Below are 24919 nucleotides of genomic sequence, written 5' to 3'. Positions count from 1 at the left end.
CGTAAAAATGTCATTTTAAGAGAAAAATAAGTGGCGCTAAATAATGAAACTAGAAAGCCAGAATTTTGTCAGAATGTGCAGTTAGAGCTTATAAATAAGTGGTGCAGGTCCCCAAAACAATATAACAAAAATTAACGCCAGAATCCTCGATTTTAAGAAAAATCAAAAGTGCTAAATAATGGACTTAGAAACATGAAAATTTGTTTTGTGCTTCAGTTCACCCCAAAAATAATAACTGAGAGACCACGTTAAGCTACCTTTTATAGTTTTTGAGTAATTAAGTAATAAACAATTTTGTAACTAAAGTGTACCCAATTGTTGTAGATTAAGTACGTGCAGTTTTAATGATAGAGAATTTTGGTTAAAGTGGATGATAAAATATACCAAATGATAGAATAATACCCCATTTAAGAGTTGTAGTGTTAATAACAGCTGATATAAGTTCTAGTACAGGTATGGTTCAGAGGTAATGATCTACTGATAGTTCCACTCTAAAAATTCTAGAAAGCAAAGTTTTCAGTCAAGTGAGCTGAAACTGTTTCTGTGATTTCAAGCAGCTAAACTGTATACAAGTAAAAATTAAGAACTTTCTGAAGTAATTTGTAAATATGTTATTAAAGATTATGTGCTCAAGATAGCCGTCCTTTGGAGGCTGCTGCAGCATGCAGATACCCGTAGACAACAGATGTTCCCTGGGCCGTCCGCTCCGGCACCTATATAAATACAGCCCGTGGGGCAGTAAGAAAGTTCACTTTGCGTTCAGCTGCTGTAAGATCCATGTCTGTTAAATGTCAGATTGCACTCTGCCTCAGATGACGTCAGAGTTGAACTGTGACAAAGCGCGTATTTTGCGGTAAAAACTAGTAGTGAACTCACGAGGACTGTACACCATCCTGGATTGCTTATAATTCGCCAAAATAACTGCTAGTGTGCTGTCCATGTGAGTTACAATTCCACATGGCAAGTGGTGACTTTATTTCTACTTTTATGGTGAGCATTTATTTTGAACATTTATTGCATACCATTCACTGAGTAATTTTAGTCAGGGCGAAAGACAATCTGGTAGGAATGTACCGTAGAGGTCACCTCTGAGATGCTAAGTGTGCTGTTAGAATAGAAAGACTCGCTTTCAATTGAAAGTAGTGAATTTCCACTTGTTGTATGTGAGAAACTTCACGCAATATAATTTTGATTGGAATTTATACTTTTATTTAAAATCATAGTCCTGATCTCGCAAAGAAATAGGAGGATAGAAACTTTTCTTTCAGTGGGCTGGACCAGAATGTGGCCGTGCAAACTGGAAACTAAGGTAGTTATGTTTCCCTTTGCTTTCTGGCGGACCACAAAATTAGTTGCCAGGCTCACGTGAGTAAGATGGTGTACTAAACAATTTATACATCTACAAAAACAATAATAATCACAACCCCCCACCCCACACCGCCCTGGAGGTCTTGGAATCAGTCCTAGGTAGGGGAACATGTTTTTCCTCACTTGAGTCCCTCCAGGATGGCCCAAGGTCTAGTCATCTTGCTATCAGGTGAGTGCTGTGGATGTTAATTAGGGTAAAAAAAATGGCCAGGATATTGGGCTCCGTACCCACCTACTCCTAGTGCCAAAGCATAGAGAGTATGTACTCTATGTACACTTAGGCCAATAGCCCAGTCAGAGACTTCTGCTGCAGAGACTTCAGCAGAGTCTCACTTATTTATTAATTAATGTAACTCTGAAGTAAGATATGGCAACCATCTTTACTTTGACTGAATGCTGAAGAGCATCTGAGTGCTAGTTGATTTCCCAGATTTACTGTCTGATGTGGACTCATTGTTTTTGTACTATCATATGTATATCTGAACAGTCCTGTGCTAGGACACCATAGTTGAGGTATATGTATGCTATTTAGTAAATGTTTTCTGAGTTGTTCTGTGTGGAGCACATTATGAGTATCACATCCTAAATTGAAAGGCCAATTATATTAAAGAAAGACAGTGGCTGTCCAGTGCATAATAAGCTGGATACAAAGGAATCTCAGTCATTTTATTAAAACAAAGTAACCACAACAGATTCTCTGTAGAGAAAGAGTTTAGCTTCAGATTTGTTATTATTATTCATATCATTTACATGCTCATTTTATGTTCACATATAAATGGTTAAACTTACATAAACAATATATTGTAGTAAAACAAACATAATATAAACAACTAACACTCAAAAATTTTGTAACTGAACATCTAGGTCTCTTAACCAATTCACACATCTTCATGTCATCAAATTCAGTTCATTGAGTCCACCAGGAAATTTTTGAGTCTTCACCAGGTACTGTGTAATTTGCACAGTGTCCCCACAGTTACATGTCAGATGATCCTTGCACCCTATCATACTAACAGGCACTATGCCTTCCATTCCCTGTATTGATTGAGAGTTGTCCATCGTTTCCTGCAAAGACCAAATATATTTCCACATTTTGTAGAACCAGCAATAAGGTGAGAATTTTCTGGAGGAAACTTCTGCCAAACCTCTCTCCATTCTTGACACACATCATATATAAGAGGCTTCTGGAACTCTCTTACAGTTGCTAATTAATTATGTGCAGCATTACATAATACAAGCAGCCATGGCAGTGGCATCAGTTTAGTAGTGTTACTAATTATTCTCATTGCCTGATTTAAAAGCTTAACATCAACTTTTTGTGCAACATGTGCACTGTTTTTCTGAAATGGAGCACAGTGCTGTGCTGTAGAGTAAATCAATGCCAATGTGGCAATACAAAGAGCACCTGCATTTGCACCCCATCCTGACCCAACTACCTTTCTAATGATGTCAGTTGTGATGTTCACTTTTTTGCTGTATTTTCTAAGTAGTTCTTAAAAGTATGGGCCCAGTCCAAAATGACTAACAAGTGTTTTGGGTACGGGTCATATTCTGGAGACACATTCTCAAATACCGTCTTTAATTTGTGATTCATCTCCCAATTATTGAGATAGTCAGCATTTATCTCTGTTATAGATGGTTTTGTCTTCAATCTGCAGTTCTTGAAGCAATGACCCATTGTGTATAAACCTGTGGTCAAAGCTCTTTTGTACTCTTCCAGGTTTCCTGCTAGATAATCAGGTGCTAGGACATCTGCAAATAGGATCTCTGTAGCATTATTGTTGGGCATACCATGGGATAAAGATTACAAATGCTTGATGGTAGCACAGAACACTGTGGCAGCTCATCAACCAGGCCTCACCATCTACAACATTTTTCTCTAAGGAATACTTGGAACCACCTTTCGCTAAGCATGCTATACTTTAGATTAACGAGTACTTTACATGACATGATTTCTGCAGATTTAAGTAGCAGGTCATGGTGGTGTAGCTACTGCAATCTTTAGTTTATGCTAATAGCCTGCTTCGATAGAAGCCTGATCACAGTATCTGTGCTTCCTTTGAAAACTGGCTTGTTGGAATGGAGCTACTTTGTCAATTAATGAATTAATGCTTGGATTTAATTTACCAACATCCTTTTTAGTAGTTTTTAAACTATAACATGTAGTGAAATAGGTCTGTGATGTGATACTTCATTGCCATCTTTGCCAGTTTCTTTGACAGCTATTATTTTTTGGAGACAGGTCTATATTCCACTTCCACTTCCACCTCCCACTTTCCAGTGTCAAACTTTACAAGATAAATGACTGAAAAAGTTGAGTTACTGCTAACAGAAAATTATGCAGCTGACATGAGAAAATTATGCAGCTGACATGGTTGATATGATTCCCAATATACTTTATTTTATTGTGATTTTGATTGATACTGATAGCAATGTAGTGGCAAGGATATGGAACAAGTCAGTATTTTTACAATGTTAACAATACAGCAGTGCATAATATGGTTAATTCTTGACATGACTCATAGTAACAACATGGGACACTAGAAGAAATAAAAACATATTACTAAATGATTAATGGAAAATCTCATATAAGATGTGAAACAAATACTAACAAAGAGATAGAGGGGCTGTCCAGTACTTACCTCAGCTCAGTACAGCCGATAGATACACATAAAACAGAACTGAAAATTTACATTCCTAGCTTTCGGAACTTTGTTCCTTTATCAGGGAGGAGAGAGGGGAAAAAAGGGAAGAAGGGAAAGTGGATTCAGTTACTCACAACCCAGGTTATGAAGCAACAGGGAAAGGTAAACAGGGAGGGTAGCAAGGATGGAGGCATGGTTGTCAGAGGGAAGCCAAAGATATTCTACTGTAAGTACTGTGCCAGCTTCAAACCAAAGAGGATACATACAGAAGTAAAGAGGTATATAGTATAAAGATAAACACAACTATGTAGGATGAAAAGATGCGTGAATGGCTAAAGAGGAAAGGGAAAGAGGAGAAGACTGAAGAGTGAATGGGAGTGAGGTTGTTTAACGTAGGTTCAGTCCAGGGGGATGGCGGGATGAAAGGATGTGTTGGAGTGCAAGTTCCCATCTCCGCAGTTCAGAGGGACTGGTGTTGGGTGGGAGAAGCCAAATGGCACATACGGTGTAGCAGGTTCCTAGGTCCCTAGAATTATGCTGGAAGGCATGCTCCGCTACTGGGTATTGGGCATCTCCTAGGCGGACAGTTCGTCTGTGTCCGTTCATGCGCTCAGCCAGTTTGGTTGTTGTCATGCCGATGTAAAAGGCTGTGCAGTGCAGGCATGTCAGTTGATAAATGACATGTGTAGTTTCACATGTAGCCCTGCCTTGAATTGTGTATGTTTTACCAGTAGCGGGGCTGGAGTAGGTGGTTGTGGGGGGATGCATGGGGCAGGTTTTGCAGCGGGGTCGGTTACAGGGGTAGGAACCGCTGGGTAGAGAAGGTAGTCTGGGAATATTGTAGGGTTTAACAAGGATGTTACGGAGGTTAGGGGGGCGACGAAAGGCAACTCTGAGTGGTGTGGGGAGAATTTTGTCAAGGGATGATCTCATTTCAGGGGTTGACTTGAGAAAGTCATATCCCTGGCGGAGTAATTTGTTGATGTTTTCGAGGCCAGGATAATATTGGGTGACAAGGGGGATGCTTCTGTGTGGTCTGGGGGTAGGAACATTGTTGTTGGACGGGGAGGAATGTATTGTTCGGGAAATCTGTTTGTGGACAAGGTCTGCAGGATAGTTGCGGGAGAGGAAAGCACTGGTCAGGTTATTGGTGTAGTTGTTGAGGGATTCGTCACTGGAGCAGATACGTTTGCCACGAATACCTAGGCTGTAGGGAAGGGAGCGTTTGATGTGGAAAGGATGGCAGCTATCAAAGTGAAGGTACTGTTGTTTGTTTGTGGGTTTGATATGGACAGAGGTGTGGATGTGAGCTTCAACAAGATGAAGGTCAACATCCAGGAAGGTGGCTAGGGTTTTGGAGAAGGACCAGGTGAAATTCAGATTCGAAAAGGAGTTGAGGTTATGGAGGAAATTAAGGAGTGTTTCTTCACCATGAGTCCAGACCACAAAGATGTCATCTATAAACCTATACCAGGCCAGGGGAAGCAGCTGTTGGGTCTTCAGGAAAGCCTCCTCCATGCGGCCCATGAAGAGGTTGGCATAGGAGGGAGCCATCCTGGTTCCCATGGCCGTTCCCCTGATTTGTTTGTAGGTCTGGCCTTCAAAAGTGAAGTAATTATGGGTGAGGATGAAGTTGGTAAGTGTGATAAGGAACGAGGTTTTTGGAAGATCTTCGGGTGGGCGTTGGGAGAGGTAGTGCTCAAGGGCAGAGAGACCATGGGTATGTGGGATGTTTGTGTAAAGGGATGTAGCATCTATGGTGACAAGAAAGGTTTCAGGTGGGAGAGGAGTGGGAATGGATTTGAGGCGTTCTAGGAAGTGGTTTGTGTCTTTGATGTAGGATGGGAGTCTGCGGGTGATAGGCTGTAGGTGCTGGTCTACCAGAGCTGAGATACGTTCGGTTGGGGATTTGAAGCCTGCTACAATGGGACGGCCAGGATGGTTCTCTTTGTGGATTTTGGGTAATAGGTAGAAGGTAGGGGTACGTGGCTCAGGTGGAGTGAGTAAGTCTATGGAAGCCGTTGTGAGGCCTTGTGAGGGACCTTGGATTTTTAGGATTTTTTGCAGCTCAGTCTGGATGGAGGGAATGGGATCCTGGGTAACAGCTTTGTAGGTTGAGGTGTCAGAGAGTTGACACAGTCCTTCTGCCACATACTCCACACGGTCAAGTATGACAGTTGTGGAGCCTTTATCCACTGGGAGGATGACAATAGAGCGGTCTATTTTCAGCTCCTTAATGGCACGGGATTCAGCTGGGGTGATGTTGGGGGTTGTCGGGATGTTCTTCAAGAAGGACTGGGAGGCAACGCTGGATGTAAGGAATTCCTGAAATGTCTGCAAGGGATGGTTTTGGGGGAGGGGAGGAGGATCCCTTTGAGAAGGCAGTCGGAACTGTTCTAGACAGGGTTCAACACTGGGTCTAGTACTTGGGGGCTGTGTTTGGGTAGTGAAGTGATATTTCCAGTTGAGGTTCCGGGTGAATGAGAGGAGATCTTTAACCAGGGCAGTGTGGTTGAATTTAGGTGTGGGGCTAAAGGTTAAGCCTTTTGATAGAACAGATGTCTCTGGAGGAGAGAGGGATCTGGATGAGAGGTTTAGGACTGAATTGGGACTGGTGATATGTGGCATTTGACTGTGGTTATAGTTGAGATTTGGTCTGTGTGGGGTATGTGCTGGGATGGGGAGATTGAGTAGGGTGGCTAGGCTAGGTTTGTTGGCTATGAGGGGGGTACCCTAATCCTATACCACATTATTTACATTCATTCCGGAAACATGCATTCACAGTAGCCAAACTGCAATCCCACATACTTTTCCTCCAGTCCTGCTTAACCTTTGGAATTACCCCTAAAGGGCTTACCTTAAAAGTTCCCATCTCCGGGTGCAATTCCTCCTTCCACCAGTCTCTCCTGGACTTCCAGAACCTTCAATCCTTAGCCCTTACCCAACTTGTCCTGAATCTCTACACTACTTCATGTAACCACCACTCCCAACAGCTCCTATCTCTCTTCAAAGTCCTCCACCTCTCAAACCCTTGCTTGGAGAACACACTGAGGAACATCATCCTAGAAGCCAGCTGCAAACTTGAGTTCCATGCCACACACCATCTGAAAAAACTATCCACAGTGCTAGTGCAACACCTAAGAAGTGGGGTCCCTCTCCCTATCACTCACAAACACCAACCACAACAGAACCTTCAACAAACCCCCCCTCATAGCCAACAAACCTAGCCTAGCCACCCTACTCAATCTCCCCATCACAGCACATACCCCACACAGACCAAATCTCAACTATAACCACAGTCAAATGCCACATATCACCAGTCCCAATTCAGTCCTAAACCTCTCATCCAGATCCCTCTCTCCTCCAGAGACATCTGTTCTATCAAAAGGCTTAACCTTTAGCCCCACACCTAAATTCAACCACACTGCCCTGGTTAAAGATCTCCTCTCATTCACCCGGAACCTCAACTGGAAATATCACTTCACTACCCAAACACAGCCCCCAAGTACTAGACCCAGTGTTGAACCCTGTCTAGAACAGTTCCGACTGCCTTCTCAAAGGGATCCTCCTCCCCTCCCCCAAAACCATCCCTTGCAGACATTTCAGGAATTCCTTACATCCAGCGTTGCCTCCCAGTCCTTCTTGAAGAACATCCCGACAACCCCCAACATCACCCCAGCTGAATCCCGTGCCATTAAGGAGCTGAAAATAGACCGCTCTATTGTCATCCTCCCAGCGGATAAAGGCTCCACAACTGTCGTACTTGACCGTGTGGAGTATGTGGCAGAAGGACTGTGTCAACTCTCTGACACCTCAACCTACAAAGCTGTTACCCAGGATCCCATTCCCTCCATCCAGACTGAGCTGAAAAAAATCCTAAAAATCCAAGGTCCCTCACAAGGCCTCACAACGGCTTCCATAGACTTACTCACTCCACCTGAGCCACGTACCCCTACCTTCTACCTATTACCCAAAATCCACAAAGAGAACCATCCTGGCCGTCCCATTGTAGCAGGCTTCAAATCCCCAACCGAACGTATCTCAGCTCTGGTAGACCAGCACCTACAACCTATCACCCGCAGACTCCCATCCTACATCAAAGACACAAACCACTTCCTAGAACGCCTCAAATCCATTCCCACTCCTCTCCCACCTGAAACCTTTCTTGTCACCATAGATGCTACATCCCTTTACACAAACATCCCACATACCCATGGTCTCTCTGCCCTTGAGCACTACCTCTCCCAACGCCCACCCGAAGATCTTCCAAAAACCTCGTTCCTTATCACACTTACCAACTTCATCCTCACCCATAATTACTTCACTTTTGAAGGCCAGACCTACAAACAAATCAGGGGAACGGCCATGGGAACCAGGATGGCTCCCTCCCATGCCAACCTCTTCATGGGCCGCATGGAGGAGGCTTTCCTGAAGACCCAACAGCTGCTTCCCCTGGCCTGGTATAGGTTTATAGATGACATCTTTGTGGTCTGGACTCATGGTGAAGAAACACTCCTTAATTTCCTCCATAACCTCAACTCCTTTTCGAATCTGAATTTCACCTGGTCCTTCTCCAAAACCCAAGCCACCTTCCTGGATGTTGACCTTCATCTTGTTGAAGCTCACATCCACACCTCTGTCCATATCAAACCCACAAACAAACAACAGTACCTTCACTTTGATAGCTGCCATCCTTTCCACATCAAACGCTCCCTTCCCTACAGCCTAGGTATTCGTGGCAAACGTATCTGCTCCAGTGACGAATCCCTCAACAACTACACCAATAACCTGACCAGTGCTTTCCTCTCCCGCAACTATCCTGCAGACCTTGTCCACAAACAGATTTCCCGAGCAATACATTCCTCCCCGTCCAACAACAATGTTCCTACCCCCAGACCACACAGAAGCATCCCCCTTGTCACCCAATATTATCCTGGCCTCGAAAACATCAACAAATTACTCCGCCAGGGATATGACTTTCTCAAGTCAACCCCTGAAATGAGATCATCCCTTGACAAAATTCTCCCCACACCACCCAGAGTTGCCTTCGTCGCCCCCCTAACCTCCGTAACATCCTTGTTAAACCCTACAATATTCCCAGACCACCTTCTCTACCCAGCGGTTCCTACCCCTGTAACCGACCCCGCTGCAAAACCTGCCCCATGCATCCCCCCACAACCACCTACTCCAGCCCCGCTACTGGTAAAACATACACAATTCAAGGCAGGGCTACGTGTGAAACTACACATGTCATTTATCAACTGACATGCCTGCACTGCACAGCCTTTTACATCGGCATGACAACAACCAAACTGGCTGAGCGCATGAACGGACACAGACGAACTATCCGCCTAGGAGATGCCCAATACCCAGTAGCGGAGCATGCCTTCCAGCATAATTCTAGGGACCTAGGAACCTGCTACACCGTATGTGCCATTTGGCTTCTCCCACCCAACACCAGTCCCTCTGAACTGCGGAGATGGGAACTTGCACTCCAACACATCCTTTCATCCCGCCATCCCCCTGGACTGAACCTACGTTAAACAACCTCACTCCCATTCACTCTTCAGTCTTCTCCTCTTTCCCTTTCCTCTTTAGCCATTCACGCATCTTTTCATCCTACATAGTTGTGTTTATCTTTATACTATATACCTCTTTACTTCTGTATGCATCCTCTTTGGTTTGAAGCTGGCACAGTACTTACAGTAGAATATCTTTGGCTTCCCTCTGACAACCATGCCTCCATCCTTGCTACCCTCCCTGTTTACCTTTCCCTGTTGCTTCATAACCTGGGTTGTGAGTAACTGAATCCACTTTCCCTTCTTCCCTTTTTTCCCCTCTCTCCTCCCTGATGAAGGAACAAAGTTCCGAAAGCTAGGAATGTAAATTTTCAGTTCTGTTTTATGTGTATCTATCGGCTGTACTGAGCTGAGGTAAGTACTGGCCAGCCCCTCTATCTCTTTGTTAGTATTTAAAAACATATTACATGCATCAGAATTAACACTTATGTGTACACATTCAGATAAACAATTTTGAGCAACAATACAACATTGCAGCAACAAATTGTTTACATTTATGCTTACATTGCATTGCTAACTTGGTTGTATAATAAAAACTTGCTCCGATGTACTAAAAAAAGGATCCCAGTACTCTGGTATCAGACTACTAAGAAGTCTACCTAAAAACCTGCAAGATAGTGTGCTTGACAATGACTTTCCAAAAAAAATTAAAGATTATCTCATTGAAAAAGAGTTTTACAGTGTTGCAGAATACTTATGCCATTAAATTTGTATATATTGTTATTCATTATCAATGATGTAAAAATGTAAGCTAAAGGTGTAGAAACATAAGTTATAATGAATGTTAATACTTTTAACATGTCCTATATTACACGCACATTTACTGTACACAATGTAATCTTACAGGATCAAATAAAATTCAATTCAATTCAATTCAAATATTTTACCAAATAATAATACTAGTCAGGACAAGTAGAAAAATATACAATGTCTTTACACAAGTTCTTGGTATATAAATCAGGAGACAATCATTTTTCTTAAAATGTCAATTTTTATTGGCTAAGCAAAATCTGTATAATTCCTTCTTTTTTTTTCCAGCATGGCGCAAGAATGGATATGGCAAGAAACCTCAAGAAGATACACAGAATTGAATTTTTAAATGAATTAGGATGTTATATATGCTGCAAGAAAAAATATGTTCATATATACAACAGTAACAAAGCTCTACATTTATTCTCACACATAATCATCACCAATTTACCTCATTTTGAGCAAATTAATTGTGTTGAATTTATTAAAATTATATGTAAATACCATAAAAATGGATGTGAAAGTTATTTCACGTCTTCTTCTGATGGAAGACACTACTTCTGTCTTATCAATGCATATGTATTATTCTCTTAGAAAATTTGAAATAGAAATGTTTTTTCCTTGTATTTCAGTAATATTATCTCAAGTTGTGCCACTCTAAATGCAAAATTTTCTTAATATTACAATTAATTTATTCAAAGAAAACAATCAATATTTGACAATATAATGAAAAATGATAGATAAAAAATCTACTCACCAAGCGGTGGCAGAACACACACTTAAAATAAGATTATAATTAGGCAAGCTTTCAGAGCCAGTGACTTCTTCTTCAGCCAGGGTTGTTGGGGAAGGAAGAGGACTGAAGAAAAGAGACTTGAGAGGTCTAGGAAAAGGGGTGGATATTGGAAAAGTGACCCAGAACCACAGGTCAGGAGAGACTTACCAGACGGGATGAGAATGAAATCTTTCCTGGACCTCTCCAGTCCTTTTCCTTCACCCATCTTCCTTCCACTTCAATATTTCTGTCTGAAGAAGGAGCCACTAGCTCTGAAAGCTTGCCAAATCATAATATTCTTTAATGTGTGTGTTCTGCTGCCACTTGGTGAGTAGATTTTTTTGTCTACCCTATTACATTATATTGCCAAAAATTAATTTATTCACATATATGACAATTGCACTGCTTTCTCTCTAGTACTCCAGGAGACATTTACAATTTAATTTTAATAATGACTAGGTGCAGTCAGCCTACACAAAGATTGCTCATTGGGCGATGACAGGAGAGAATGGAAAATGTTTTGTTTTCAAATGCAAATAAAATCATATTGAAAATGAAATTCTATTTTCCCATTTCATAAAAAAAGTCCCAAATTACACTGAATCAAAGATATTTTTTAACAATGTCAGGAAGACAAGACATGAAGAAGCAGCATTTTCAGCAGTGACCGAGTACATTATCCCATGCTGTATCCGTATCACTAGCCTTTATCTAGTCATTCATTCATCATTGCGGGTGATGGAGCCCCTTAGGGAAATAGCGTACAGGGCTGGAAAGAAGTCCAACGTGCACTCAGTTTGTCTGCCTGAGGGCCTTATCCAAAACGTAGAGGTGGCCTTGCCTGCAGCTATAGAGCGTACGGGGTACATTCGTCTGCAAGTAGTTGCTCATGTTGGCACCAATGATGCTGTCGCTTGGATTCTGAGGTGACCCTCAGTTCGTACAGGCGGCTGGCGGATTTGGTGAAGACCGCTGACCTCGCACGCAGGGTGCAAGCAGAGCTCTCTATTTGCAGCATCGTTCCCAGAGTGGATCGGGGTCCTTTGGTTTGGAGACGAATCGAGCGTCTCAACCAGAGGCTTCATCAACTCTGTGATGGTCTTGGCTGCAGATTTCTAGACTTGCGCTATTGGGTGGGGAATTGTAGGATGCCCCTAGATAGGTCAGGGGTGCACTACACAAAGGAAGTGGCTACTTGGGTAGCAGAGTACTTGTGGCGTGCACATGGTTTTTTTTTAGGCTAGGCAGTAGTGCGAGGTGTCCTGATGAACACTCACCAGTCGATGTGCAGGCAGGGAAATCAGGACGCGGTCAGTGTAAAGACACTTCAGCTATCAAGATATTAGCAGTAAATTTTCAGAGTGTTCGGAATAAAGTTCCTGAATTTACTGCCCTCCAGGAAGCGTGTGGCGTGCAAATTATTCTCGGGACTGAGACCTGGCTGAATCCTGAGATAGGAAGTTCTGAAATATTTAGTGAGGGTTGGAACGTATATTGGAAAGACAGATTAGACACCGTAGGAGGTGGTGTCTTCATTGCAGTTGACATAAATATTGTGTCTACTGAGGTCGAAGTAGAGTGTGATTGTGAAGTTATCTGGACACATTTAACAGGGCTAGGAGAAATAAAGTTAATTGTTGGGTGTTATTACCGGCCACCAGGTTCCACCGTGACAGTTCTAGAATCATTCAAAGAGAGTCTACACTCTGTATCGCAGAAGTACCCGGATCATGCTATATTAGTTGGAGGCGACTTCAACCTACCTAGTATAGACTGGGATGTCTATGGATTCAGTACAGGTGGTACAGACAAGCCGTCGTGTGAACACATTATCCGAAAACTGTTTTGAGCAGCTAAATTGACAGCCAACGCATAATGGAAATATTTTGGATCTGGTAGCCACGAACAGACCAGACCTCATTGACGGTGTCAGTGTTGAGACAGGGATTAGTGATCATGATGTTGTCATTACAACTATGGTCACAAAAGTTAAAAAGTCAGTCAAGAAGGCTAGGAGAGTATTCTTACTAGAAAGAGGTGATAAGCAGTTGTTAGCATCCCACTTAGTAAATGAATCGACTTCATTTACTTCCAGTACGATGGATGTGGAAGAATTATGGGCAAATTTTAAACACATTGTAAATCACATATTGGACAAGTATGTGCCAAAAATGTGGGTTACGGACGGAAAAGACCCACCATGGTTTAACAGCACAATTCAGAGAATGCTCCAGAAGCAAAGACAGTTGCACTCGCGGTACAAGAAAGATCGGGAGAATGAGGACAGGCAAAAGTTAGTAGAGATTCATGCTGCTGTAAAAAGAGCGATGCATGAAGCATACAACTGCTACCACTGTCATACCTTAGCAAAAGATCCTGCTGAAAACCCAAGGAAATTCTGGTCTTACGTAAAATCAGTAAGCGTGTCGAAAGTGTCCATCCAGTCACTCACTGATCAGTCTGGCCTGGCAACGGAAGACAGAAAAACGAAAGCTGAAATTTTAAATTTAGCATTTGAGAAATCTTTCATGCAGGAGGATCGTACAAACATATCACCATTCGAGTCTCGTACAGATTCCCGTATGGAGGACATAGTGATAGACATCCCTGGGGTTGTGAAGCAGCTGAATGGATTGAAAATAAATGAAATGCCAGGTCCTGATGGGATTCCAATTCCGTTTACAGAGAGTACTCTACTGCATTGGCTCCTTACTTAGCTTGCATTTATCGTGAATCTCTTGCCCAATGTAAAGTCCTGAGCGACTGGAAAAAAGCGCAGGTGATGCCTGTATATAAGAAGGGTAGAAGGACGGGTCCTCAAAATTACAGACCAATATCCTTAACATCAGTTTGTTGCAGGATTCTTGAACATATTCTCAGTTCGAATATAATGAATTTCCTTGAGACAGAGAAGTTGCTGTCCGTGCGCCAGCACGGACTTCTTAAGTAATAGAACCCAGTACGTTGTCCTCGATGGTGAGTGTTCATCGGAGGTGAGGGTATCATCTGGAGTACCCTAGGGAAGTGTGGTAGGTCCGCTGTTGTTTTCTATCAACATAAATGATCTTTTGGATAGGGTGGATAGAAATGTGCGGCTGTTTGCTGACGATGCTATGGTGTACGGCAAGGTGTCGTCGTTGAGTGACTGTAGGAGGATACAAGATGACTTGGACAGGATTTATGATTGGTGTAAAGAATGGCCGCGAACTCTAATTATAGATAAATGTAAATTAATGCAAGATGAATAGGAAAAAGAATCCCGTAATGTTTGAATACTCCAGTAGTAGTGTTGCGCTTGACACAGTCACGATGATTAAATACTTGGGTGTAACATTGCAGAGCGATATGAAGTGGGACAAGCATGTAATGGCAGTTGTGGGGAAGGCGGATAGTCATCTTCAGTTCATTGGTAGAATTTTGGGAAGATGTGGTTCATCTGTAAAGGAGACTGCTTATAAAACACTAATACGACCTACTCTTGAGTACTGCTTGAGTGTTTGGGATCCCTATCAGGTCGGATTGAGGGAGGACATAGAAGCAACTCAGAGGCGGGCTATTGGTTTTGTTACTGGTAGGTTTCATCATCATGTGAGTGTTACGGAAATGCTTCAGGAACTCGGGTGGGAGTCGCTAGAGGAAAGGAGGCACTCTTTTTGTGAATCGCTACTGAGGAAATTTAGAGAACCAGCATTTGAGACTGACTGCAGTACAGTTTTACTGCTGCCAACTTATATTTTGCGGAAAGATCACAAAGATAAGATAAGAGAGATTAGGGCTTGTACAGAGACATATAGGCAATCATTTTTCCCTCATTCTTTTTGGGAGTGGAACAGGGAGAGAAGATGCTATTTGTCATCTGAGGTACCCTCCACCATGCACTGTATGGTGGATTGCGGAGTATGTATGTAGATGTAGATGTACTACAGAACTAATCATGAAGGAGAACACTTATGCACATAGAATGAGTTGTAATTGTATGATTATATATGTTACTGTTATGACTGAAAGTGCTGATGGTAATAATAACAATAATAATAATAATGTTGTTGTGGTGGTCTTCAGTCTAGAGACTGGTTTGACGCTACTCTATCCTGTGCAGGCCTCTTCATCTCTGAATAACTACTTGAACTTACATCCTACTGAATCTGCTATTCATCTCTTGGTCTTCCTCTATGATTTTTACCCTCCACACTTCACTCCAGTACTAAATTGGTGATCCCTTGATGCCTCAGAACGTGTCCTACCCTCCTTCTTGTCAAGTTATGCCACAAATTTCTTTTCTCCCCAATTCTGTTCAGAACCTCTTCATTAGTTATGTGATCTACCCATATAATCTTGAGAATTCTTCTGTATCACCACATTTCGAAGGCTTCTATTCTCTTGTTGTCAAAACTGTATATTGTCCTTCTTTCACGCATGGCCACACTCCATACAAATGCTTTCAGAAGAGACTTCCTGACTCTTATGTACTCGATGTTAACAAATTTCTCTTTGTCAGAATGCTTTCCTTGCCATAGCTAGTCTACATTTTATATCCTCTGTACTTCAACCATCATCAGTTATTTTGCTCCCCAAATAACAAAACTCATTTGCTACTTTAAGTGTCTCATTTCGTAATCTAATACCCTTAGCATCACCTGATTTAATTTGACTACATACCATTATCCTTATTTTGATGTTCATCTTGTATCATCTTTTCAAGACACTGTCCGTTCTGTTCAGCTGCTCTTCCAGGTCCTTTGCGGTCTCTGACAGAATTACAATGTCATCGGCAAACCTCAAAGTTTTTATTTCTTCTCCATGGATTTTAATTCCTACTCCAAATTTTTCTTTTGTTTCCTTTACTGCTTGCTCAATATGCAGGTTGAATAATGTTGGGGATAGGCTACAACCCTGTTTCACTCCCTTCTCAACCACTGCTTCCCTTTCATGCCCCTCGACTGTTATGACTCCCATCTGGTTTCTGTACAAATTTTAAATAGACTTTCACTCCCAGTATTTTACCCCTGCCACCTTCAGAATCTGAAAGAGAGTATTCCAGGTAACATTGTCAAAAACTTTCTCTAAGTCTGCAAATGCTAGAAACGTAGGTTTGCCTTTCCTTAATCTTTCTTCCAAGAAAGGGCAACTTTGGAAACAAATACAATATATGAGCTCCCAACATTAATACTGAAAGATGAAGAAAGAATGGCACACAGTAATGAAGAAAATGCTGAAAGCGTAATAAAAGCATCCCATAAACATTTGAACCACAAAGAAACCAAAGATCTCTTACAAATCCACATAAATAACCCAATGAAAAGTAAACCCAACAAATTAGACCCTCCAACTTTCCAGGATGTGGAAAAGGCATTTTAAAGGCAAAAAATTGTAAAGCATTGGGAGAAACTTGGGTTTTTGTTGAAACATGGAAATATTGAAATGACACAGTCAAGTTCTCCTTGCACATGGCTCTAACAAAAATGTGTATAACTGAACAGTTCTCTGAATATTAGCCCATGGCTATTATTCACCCACTGCATCAGAAAACAGATAAAGAGCAATCTGGACAACTAAAGAGGAATCTCACTCCTAGACTCTGCATACAAGAGTTTATCCAAGATCCTATGTGGAAGAGTCAAGGAACAAATAGATAAGGAGTTAGGGGAATACCAGGGAAGTTTCAACCTTGGAGAAGCTGTGTAAAGCAGATCATTAGTTTAAAATAAATTATGACATACTTCAGGAAACAGAATGAACCTCTGCCAATAGCATTTGTACACTTTAAGAAGGCATATGATTGTCTCCATAGACCATCATTATTAAAATTTCTAAGGAATCTAGGACTTCATCCAAAACTAATGAAAGTAATTGAACTTACCCTAGCCAACACCAAATCAAAAGTCGAGTTCAGAGAGAAATTTCTGTACCATTCCTCATAAAAACAGGCTTAAGACAAGATGACCACCAATCACCATTACTGTTCAACTATAAGCTGGAATATATGATGAAAGAATGATTTGGTACAAGGATAACCAAAAGAACATAAGAATTGGAAGCAAGAAAATTATATAAGTTAAAACTGCTTGGGTTTTGATGATGGTCTTCTTCTCTCACGCATTAATGTTCAACAAGCCAGGCAACAAGTTAAACCACTACATAAAATAACACAAAAATCAGCATTAGAATATCATTTGAAAGAGCAGAGATTATCGTGATTGATCCACCACTTGCAAACAAAATTACAGTTGAAGAATAGGAAATAAAAGTTGTTGACAAATTTAAATATTAAGGGAAAATCATAACATAGAGCCTAAATGAGAAAGTGCCATGGAAATGTAGAATAAAAAACTGAAGAAAGCAAATTATATTACCAAAACCACATACTGGTACAACAAAAAAGTCTATCAACAGCTGCAAAATTAAAACATTATAAAAAGTTAAACAACCAAAAATAAAATATGCAGCTGAAATCATCTCCAAAACAACAAATACAACAGAAATTGACAGACTACTCAAGACAGAAAGAAAAATAATTTGGACATGCATAAATAAACAATATCAAGTAAATAGGCAATGGGTAATAGCTTCAAATGAAACAGTATGTAAGAAAATAATTGTGGTAATGAACACAATCATGAAAAAACACATCCCATTATTTGGACATCTGATGAGAGCACCAGAGAACAGAATTAGTTAGATAATAATAGAAAAATTGTGGAATAGCAAGATAAACATCAAATGGATTATAGAAATTAAGGAAGATATAAGAGAACTCCAAATTACAGTAGATTAACTAGAAAATGAAACAGAGAAATTCAAAATACTGCAAGACATACAAACCAGACTACAAACAAAGGTTTTAGAGGAACTGTTCCTCCAGTTACCTCACACTCAATTGTGATAGTAGTCAACACTTGATTACATTTACTCAGTATACATAGAACAATGATACAGTGAACATAGAGATGTGTCTCCAAAGAATATAAGTCATATCATTCAATACAAACATACATTTCATTTTTATATCACAACTAACTCATGAATCAATGCTTCCACTCGCTTCACATCAAGACATGGTCTGTCAGGTAAACCAACTGGACTGAACTTGAAACCCTGAGGCCACCAAGACCATCGGGTGTCGACTAAGTACTTGCCTACCAGACTGCAGAAACACCATTGTCTTTTTGGTCTTTACAAGGTCACTAAGTTTCTATCCTTGCTGAAATGTCATGTGGGGAATATAACAATTGGGCTCTTTCATTGCATGATTTGTATGGTCATGTTTTAGAGTATGCTGGTGAGCCTCAAATGTGGTAGAGAAAGACAAGGTCCTGCAGTGGCATCTCTTATCCATACAAAGTAACATTTGAACAAGTCTTTCTGGATTAAAATGGGTCTATCTCCATGTCATGGCAGACTGATAGGTTTGAGGAATTGCACATAATGTTGTGACTCGCCGATCATTCAAAGCGCCGCCGCGCAATTACGCGCGTCCTCTACGTGCGGCGCTGTCTGCCAGCCATGCAGCAGCTGCACCACCTAAGCAGCCAGCCGAGCAGCGGCCGCTAGACTGGGACTCAGTGCTCATTCAAATGCTAACATGTACACATGTCTTGCTTGTCAACTTACCCTGTGACTTATATGTGTTGTGTCGTTCTGAAATATATTTGTTAAACTTGACGTTATAACACATAAGTTTGCAGGCTGTGTAAAAATGTGGCATATTCCCTAACTGACATACTGGAGAAAAATTCGCCCAATGTTCTCACCTGATCTTCATAGACTAACTAGGCAGAGGAACACAGTAAGTCTTCCTTAATTACTGTGTGGAGTCCTAGAAGTATTAACAGTAGTGTCATTGTCCAGTATTCTGCACAGCAGGCTAAAGCTGCTTTCAGGGTGTGGTTGCACCCTCATAATCTCAGGAGCTACTCAGACAGTTGGCATTCAAACTGTCTACCCCATCCATTGTAATACTTTGAGGAATACTAAACCTGATGAGATCAGTAACATGTTTGAATAAGGAAGTCAGAGATTTGTGATCTGTGAAAAATTTAAATATCTGTCCCTCTAGGAAAGGTCATAAATGCTTGATAGTTAAATATATGGCCATGAGTTTCCTGTCAAACACATTCCTTTGTTTCTTGTGCACTGACAGGTTTTTGGAAGGAACCCAAGGGTTGCCATTTGGCTGCAACATATTGTTGTAAAACTGTGCCCAGCACTGTCTGACAATCTGCAAGGTAATTGGTACATTCTGAACAGGATGTACCAATGCTGTAGCATTCACCAATGCATTTTTATGTCACCATATGTGGATGTAGCTTTGGGAGTCCACGGAAGTTTTTGCTGCCAGATGTATTTTTACCAGTGAGCAGCTTGTTAAGAGGCTCCTGCAGGTCTCCAAAGTGTGGTTCAAATGGCTCTGAGCATAATGGGACTTAACTTCTAAGGTCATCAGTCCCCTAGAACTTAGAACTACTTAAACCTAACTAACCTAAGGACATCACACACACCCATGCCCGAGGCAGGATTCGAACCTGCGACCATAGTGGTCGCGCTGTTCCAGGCTGTAGTGCCTAGAACCGATCGGCCACCCCGGCCGGATCCCAAGTGTGGAAAGTGTCTTCTGTAATAATATATAATATCCCAAGGAAACGTCTAAGGCCTTTCAATGTGGAAGAAGGAGGTATGTTTACAATGACTGTCACTTTTTTGGGAAGCAATTGATACCGTGGTTTGATATGGTGTAGCCAATAAACTTTACTTCTTCTTTTACAAAAACACACTTGTTCTTATTAAACATTACACCATAGCACTCCAGTCTACAGAACAAAGTATATAGAAGCTTGATGTGCCCTTCTATTGTTTTTCATAATACTATCAATGTAACAGAACATGAATGACAGGCTGTGCAGCACCTCATGCATGTAAAGTTTGTGCAGTGTTTTGCAGGGCAGAAGAATAATATTGTTTTTTTTTTTTTTTTTTTTTTTTTTTTTTTTTTTTTTTTTTTTTTTTTATTAAATGGAGCCATAGGCATTTATGAGAGCACCTTAGCACTGTCAATAACAATTAAGTAGCAAGCCCCTTCTAGGTTACCATTAAAGTCTGCTATCAGAGAAACTGGGTACCAGTCAGGAATAGTGTGTGTGTTTAAACCCCTGTAGTCTGCACAGATTCTCTATGATCCATTTTTCTTCTTTACCATTGGCAATGGAACTGCCCACATGCTATGTGATGTTGATACGTCTCCTTCAGTGATCAAATTATCAATTTACTATTTTGCTGTAGATAACTAATTGGAAGGCAAGCAACAAAGTCTGAAAGCCACAGGGACCTGGTATTGTCCAAATATAATGTTGAGTGGAATGACTTCTGTTGCCTTCTTTCAGCACAGGAAACTCATGCAGCAGGTGCTGGCCAAGGTCATTGCCTGACACAGACTGCCTTGAAGAAGGAAGAGGAGCAAGAAGCTCAGCCACCATTTGATGCTGTAGGTGTGCAGTGCAGATGTTAAAACAGTTGAATAACTGTTCATGTGTGCAGTCCAGTTCTTTTTGTGACATGGGAGTTAAGCATTTTCATTTTGTAATATATGAACTATTGACCATTCCACAGAACACAGTCTTATGTCAGAAATTTATGCTTGGAGTATCTTGTAGGTTTCTCTCAACTCCAAATGCTTGATTGTATTGTGCAAATAAGTGACCTGTGTCTTCTATCATAGTGCACTTGTGTGGACTCAACTTTGAGATTATCGTGACTGTTGCATGACCAATGCAGAAGATGCGGTAGGCCCAGAAATCTTCATGTGTCCAAAAGTGACGGAGTTGCACAGTATGCAGTCTGACATGATAGTGAGTTTGGGAGTGATAGGTATTTGCACTAAGCATTTGTGCACTGAATCAGGCAAAATCAAAAAATGTTGGAGAAAATCAGGTCCTAAAATTGGTCCAGTCACTTCAGCAATGAAAAATATCCATGTAGCGCAGAAATTGTCACCCAGTTCCAGGGTTAGCATTTTCTTCCTGTATGTTCTGATTCCGACTGCAGGATTGTTGGCAGCTAAGAGAAAAGGATGAACCAATGTCTACTTTCTATCTTTGATAGATAATCAACTGGAATCCATAACAACTGATACCATTGTGTTCTTTCTGCATTTTAGGTGCTGTGGAAGATCCTGACAAGTGTGCATGCCTACTAGCACCCATCCCTCACATTTGGGTATATGCAGGGGCTTGTGTACTGGCTCGCTGCATTGACAAAATGCCTGAGGTACCGACACCACTTTCCACTTTGCTGATTGTTCTTGCCTCGTCATTGTCAGTATGCCTCTTCAGCATAGCACTTTTAGTCTGAATAGTTTGTTCATCAACTGTCCCGTAGATGTCTGTCTGTGTGCCTTGTGTCTGCGCTGCCACACGGCATACATCAGGACTCCCTGCTGTAGCTGCACTTAACCATGTGTAGTTTGGGTTCTCCCACCATAATGCCATTCACAGCAGCATGGGCTATATTATCCATGCATGCAGTTGTGACCATATCTGCTTTAGGCACCAATTCATCCACAAAGAGATTCATAAAATCACAAAGAACATCCCTCAAATTTTATTAGTCTTATAGCAGTTCATTATGTGCCATTGCACATAGCATGCAAGGCACTTTTGATGGGAAACCACTAGAACATGCTTCACTCTCAATCATCTTTTGTAAGCTTGATTCCAGCAGTAGCACAAAATACTGGCATACAACTTGTTTAAACATAACATAAGATTGTCAGTGTAAACCATCTTCCAGTTGCTTGATCACATTGAACCTAACTCTGATGCAATCAATGTAAACTATTCTGTATCATTGTAACTGAAAAATGGCATCCACCTTTGTTAACCAAAGTTACACCCCAGTAGGCCAGTAAATCACCAAATGCATATGTGTAAGATAGATACATATTATATTATATATAAAAACAAAGATGAGGTGACTTACCGAACAAAAGCGCTGGCAGGTCGATAGACACACAAACAAACACAAACATACACACAAAATTCAAGCTTTCGCAACAAACTGTTGCCTCATCAGGAAAGAGGGAAGGAGAGGGGAAGACGAAAGGAAGTGGGTTTTAAAGGAGAGGGTAAGGAGTCATTCCAATCCCGGGAGCGGAAAGAAAAAAGGACAGGTATACACTCACACACACACACATATCCATCCACACATACAGACACAAGCAGACATATGTCTGCTTGTGTCTGTATGTGTGGATGGATATGTGTGTGTGTGTGAGTGTATACCTGTCCTTTTTTCCCCCTAAGGTAAGTCTTTCCGCTCCCGGGATTGGAATGACTCCTTACCCTCTCCTTTAAAAACCCACTTCCTTTCGTCTTCCCCTCTCCTTCCCTCTTTCCTGATGAGGCAACAGTTTGTTGCGAAAGCTTGAATTTTGTGTGTATGTTTGTGTTTGTTTGTGTGTCTATCGACCTGCCAGCACTTTTGTTCGGTAAGTCACCTCATCTTTGTTTTTATATATAATTTTTCCCATGTGGAATGTTTCCTTCCATTATATACATATTATATTAGGTATTCTTAGATATCTGAAAAACTGGGAAGTGAAGCAAAAAAGCGGCTGAGTAATTAACTGAGAAGTTAAACAATTTGCAGTACTTATCTCACTGTATGAAGAGATTGGACATTGCCACTTGAAAATCACATCATCATTTGAGAGCAGTTGCTTTTCTCTAAGTATCAAGTGTTTATTTCACAGAAGAGCATATAATACAAAATACTTTGAGAGAAGGATACGTGGCTAAATTTTATTCACATGTGACTAGAACAGCTGTATTCACACAAAAATTGAGTATAATTTATCACACTGTAAAATACTTTCTCTTTTGTGGGTATCATTGGTCAGAAACTGTTTTTGATTCCTCAAACTAGTTGCTGTCATTCTGCATTGTAGGGATTCAACAAGTTATTGGAAGGTTTCCAGAGGTATGTTGCACCAAATATCTATGCACAAGTCACCACAATTCCCATAAATTATATGCCTGTGGATGGTGGGTGTGGAACTAGCAGCCAATTGTGTCCCTGATATGTTCTACTGCATACACATCAGGTGAATGTGGTATCCAAAACATCAACATAAGTTCACTGTCATTTTCCTCTCACCACTGTAGTATGATTCTGGCCTTGTAATGAAGACTTTTAGCCTAGGAAGAAGCCATTACCATTGGTAAAACATCAGACATGATGGAATTTAGGTACTCTGCAGTAATCTTCTCTTACAAGGGAATGGTCCAATAAAACATGGTGGCAGTGGAAACGTACACCCCTACTGGTGCTGCAGCAACTGCACATGTGCAACTAGACACACACACAGCTGAAGTTGGTGGTACATTTGTAAACAGGGGAAATGACACAACTCGATCATAATTTGTAAAGAACATTTCAGATTATTGTTCATTGATAGTTACTCTGACACTACAGTACACAGTTGCTGTTCTCTTGAATTAGCCACTCAAGTGACTTCTCTGCTTTTTGCCGTATTTGTAAGTATTGAGAATACAGATAAAGCTGAATTAATATTTATTGTGCTTTCCTAAGGCATGCCTGCTAATAGTATCTTTGTTTTCTTCCCCTTTCACAGAAATGTGGAATCCAATTAATATTCTCAATTTAGCAATGATGAAATATGAAGAATATGGTTTCCAGCTGAAATCACTTACTTCTCCTGAGGATGTATATAAGTATCATTTGTTAGTTGATTGCCTGGACATTCATTCGAATCATATCAACATTTTGTTTGAAACTGTGGATACGCAATAAGAGATAGGAAATAACTGTGATGATTCCATGAACTGTGGTTCAGACAATGTTAGTTGTGCCAGTAACACTTCTGAAGAAGAATACCATCCAAGCCTTAAAAAAATACGTACTGCAACAGCTTTCAGTGACAAAGGAAAGGCAGTGGAATAATGGTTAAATGAAGAAGGGAAAAAATGATTGAAGTGCAAAAGAGTTTTCATTTCATGAACTGTGCACATGGAGGAACGAATTACATGAAGTAAGAAATATGCAATAAACAGAAACCTGAAACCATCTGAATCAAAAACTGTTCAAAAGATTTAGAACTGCTCGTTAGAGGCTATGTACCATTACCAATCAAGACCTATGACACTGGACCCTCCGAATTGCATCTGACATGAACATTGCTAATTTTCCGGCTTCGTCGACCTCGCTACACAGGTTCAAGAAATTGTACAGGATAGGAAGTCACCAATTTACCAAATTTATGTCATGTAAATGTGTAGAGCAGCTGCCAGTGATAGACAATGCTATAGAGAAATTTGTAGCTGATGTAAAGATGAAACTTTTATCCCTGCAACTGATGTTTATCATGCTGGTCAGTCAGGTTTTGTGAAAGAACTGCGTGCACACTGCACTTTATCATTTCAGAGTCAGTTGTCCAATCAATGAAAGCAATGATACATCCACATATGATAATGCCAGTGATAAGTATGAGTGATTTAGTGTTTCTGCAGCTGTATATCAGTCTTCAAGAACCACAAGGCAAATTAGGACCAAAAATAAAAAATGGACTGGTTAGTTGCAAAAATCTTGTAATCAACATATCAAAATCTGGAAAAATGGGAAAGAATAATTTTCAACATTTTATTCAAAATGTATTCCTACCAGCTGCAGAAACTAATTCATTGCTTTTGTTGGATTCTTGGTTTTTGTGAATGACGACAAAAAATCTGTAGATGTAATGTGGATTCTGCCTGGAACTATTAATGCGATTCAACTTCTCAATAAAGAATTTT

The 24919-nt window shown here is 40.8% G+C and overlaps 2 protein-coding genes across 2 annotated transcripts in view; one reads left to right on the top strand and one right to left on the bottom strand.

The window, feature by feature from the left end:
• The first annotated feature begins 852 nt into the window (after positions 1–852).
• LOC124594259 lies at positions 853–20619 on the top strand. Its single transcript, XM_047132623.1, has 4 exons — positions 853–990; positions 10631–10921; positions 19258–19342; positions 20495–20619. Exons 1-4 carry the CDS (start codon positions 958–960, stop codon positions 20617–20619), a joined length of 534 nt encoding a protein of 177 aa, XP_046988579.1. The 5' UTR covers positions 853–957.
• Positions 2114–24919, bottom strand: part of LOC124592014 (clavesin-2-like) — a 263412-nt gene continuing 240606 nt past the window's right edge. The window contains exon 9 of the mRNA XM_047131788.1: positions 2114–2433. The gene's annotated coding sequence lies outside the window, so the exon portion shown is untranslated. The remainder of the gene's footprint in view (positions 2434–24919) is intronic.

Source organism: Schistocerca americana, chromosome 2, assembly GCF_021461395.2.
Source record: "Schistocerca americana isolate TAMUIC-IGC-003095 chromosome 2, iqSchAmer2.1, whole genome shotgun sequence".
NCBI lineage: Eukaryota > Metazoa > Arthropoda > Insecta > Orthoptera > Acrididae > Schistocerca > Schistocerca americana.
This window is presented reverse-complemented; position numbering and strand designations above follow the sequence as displayed.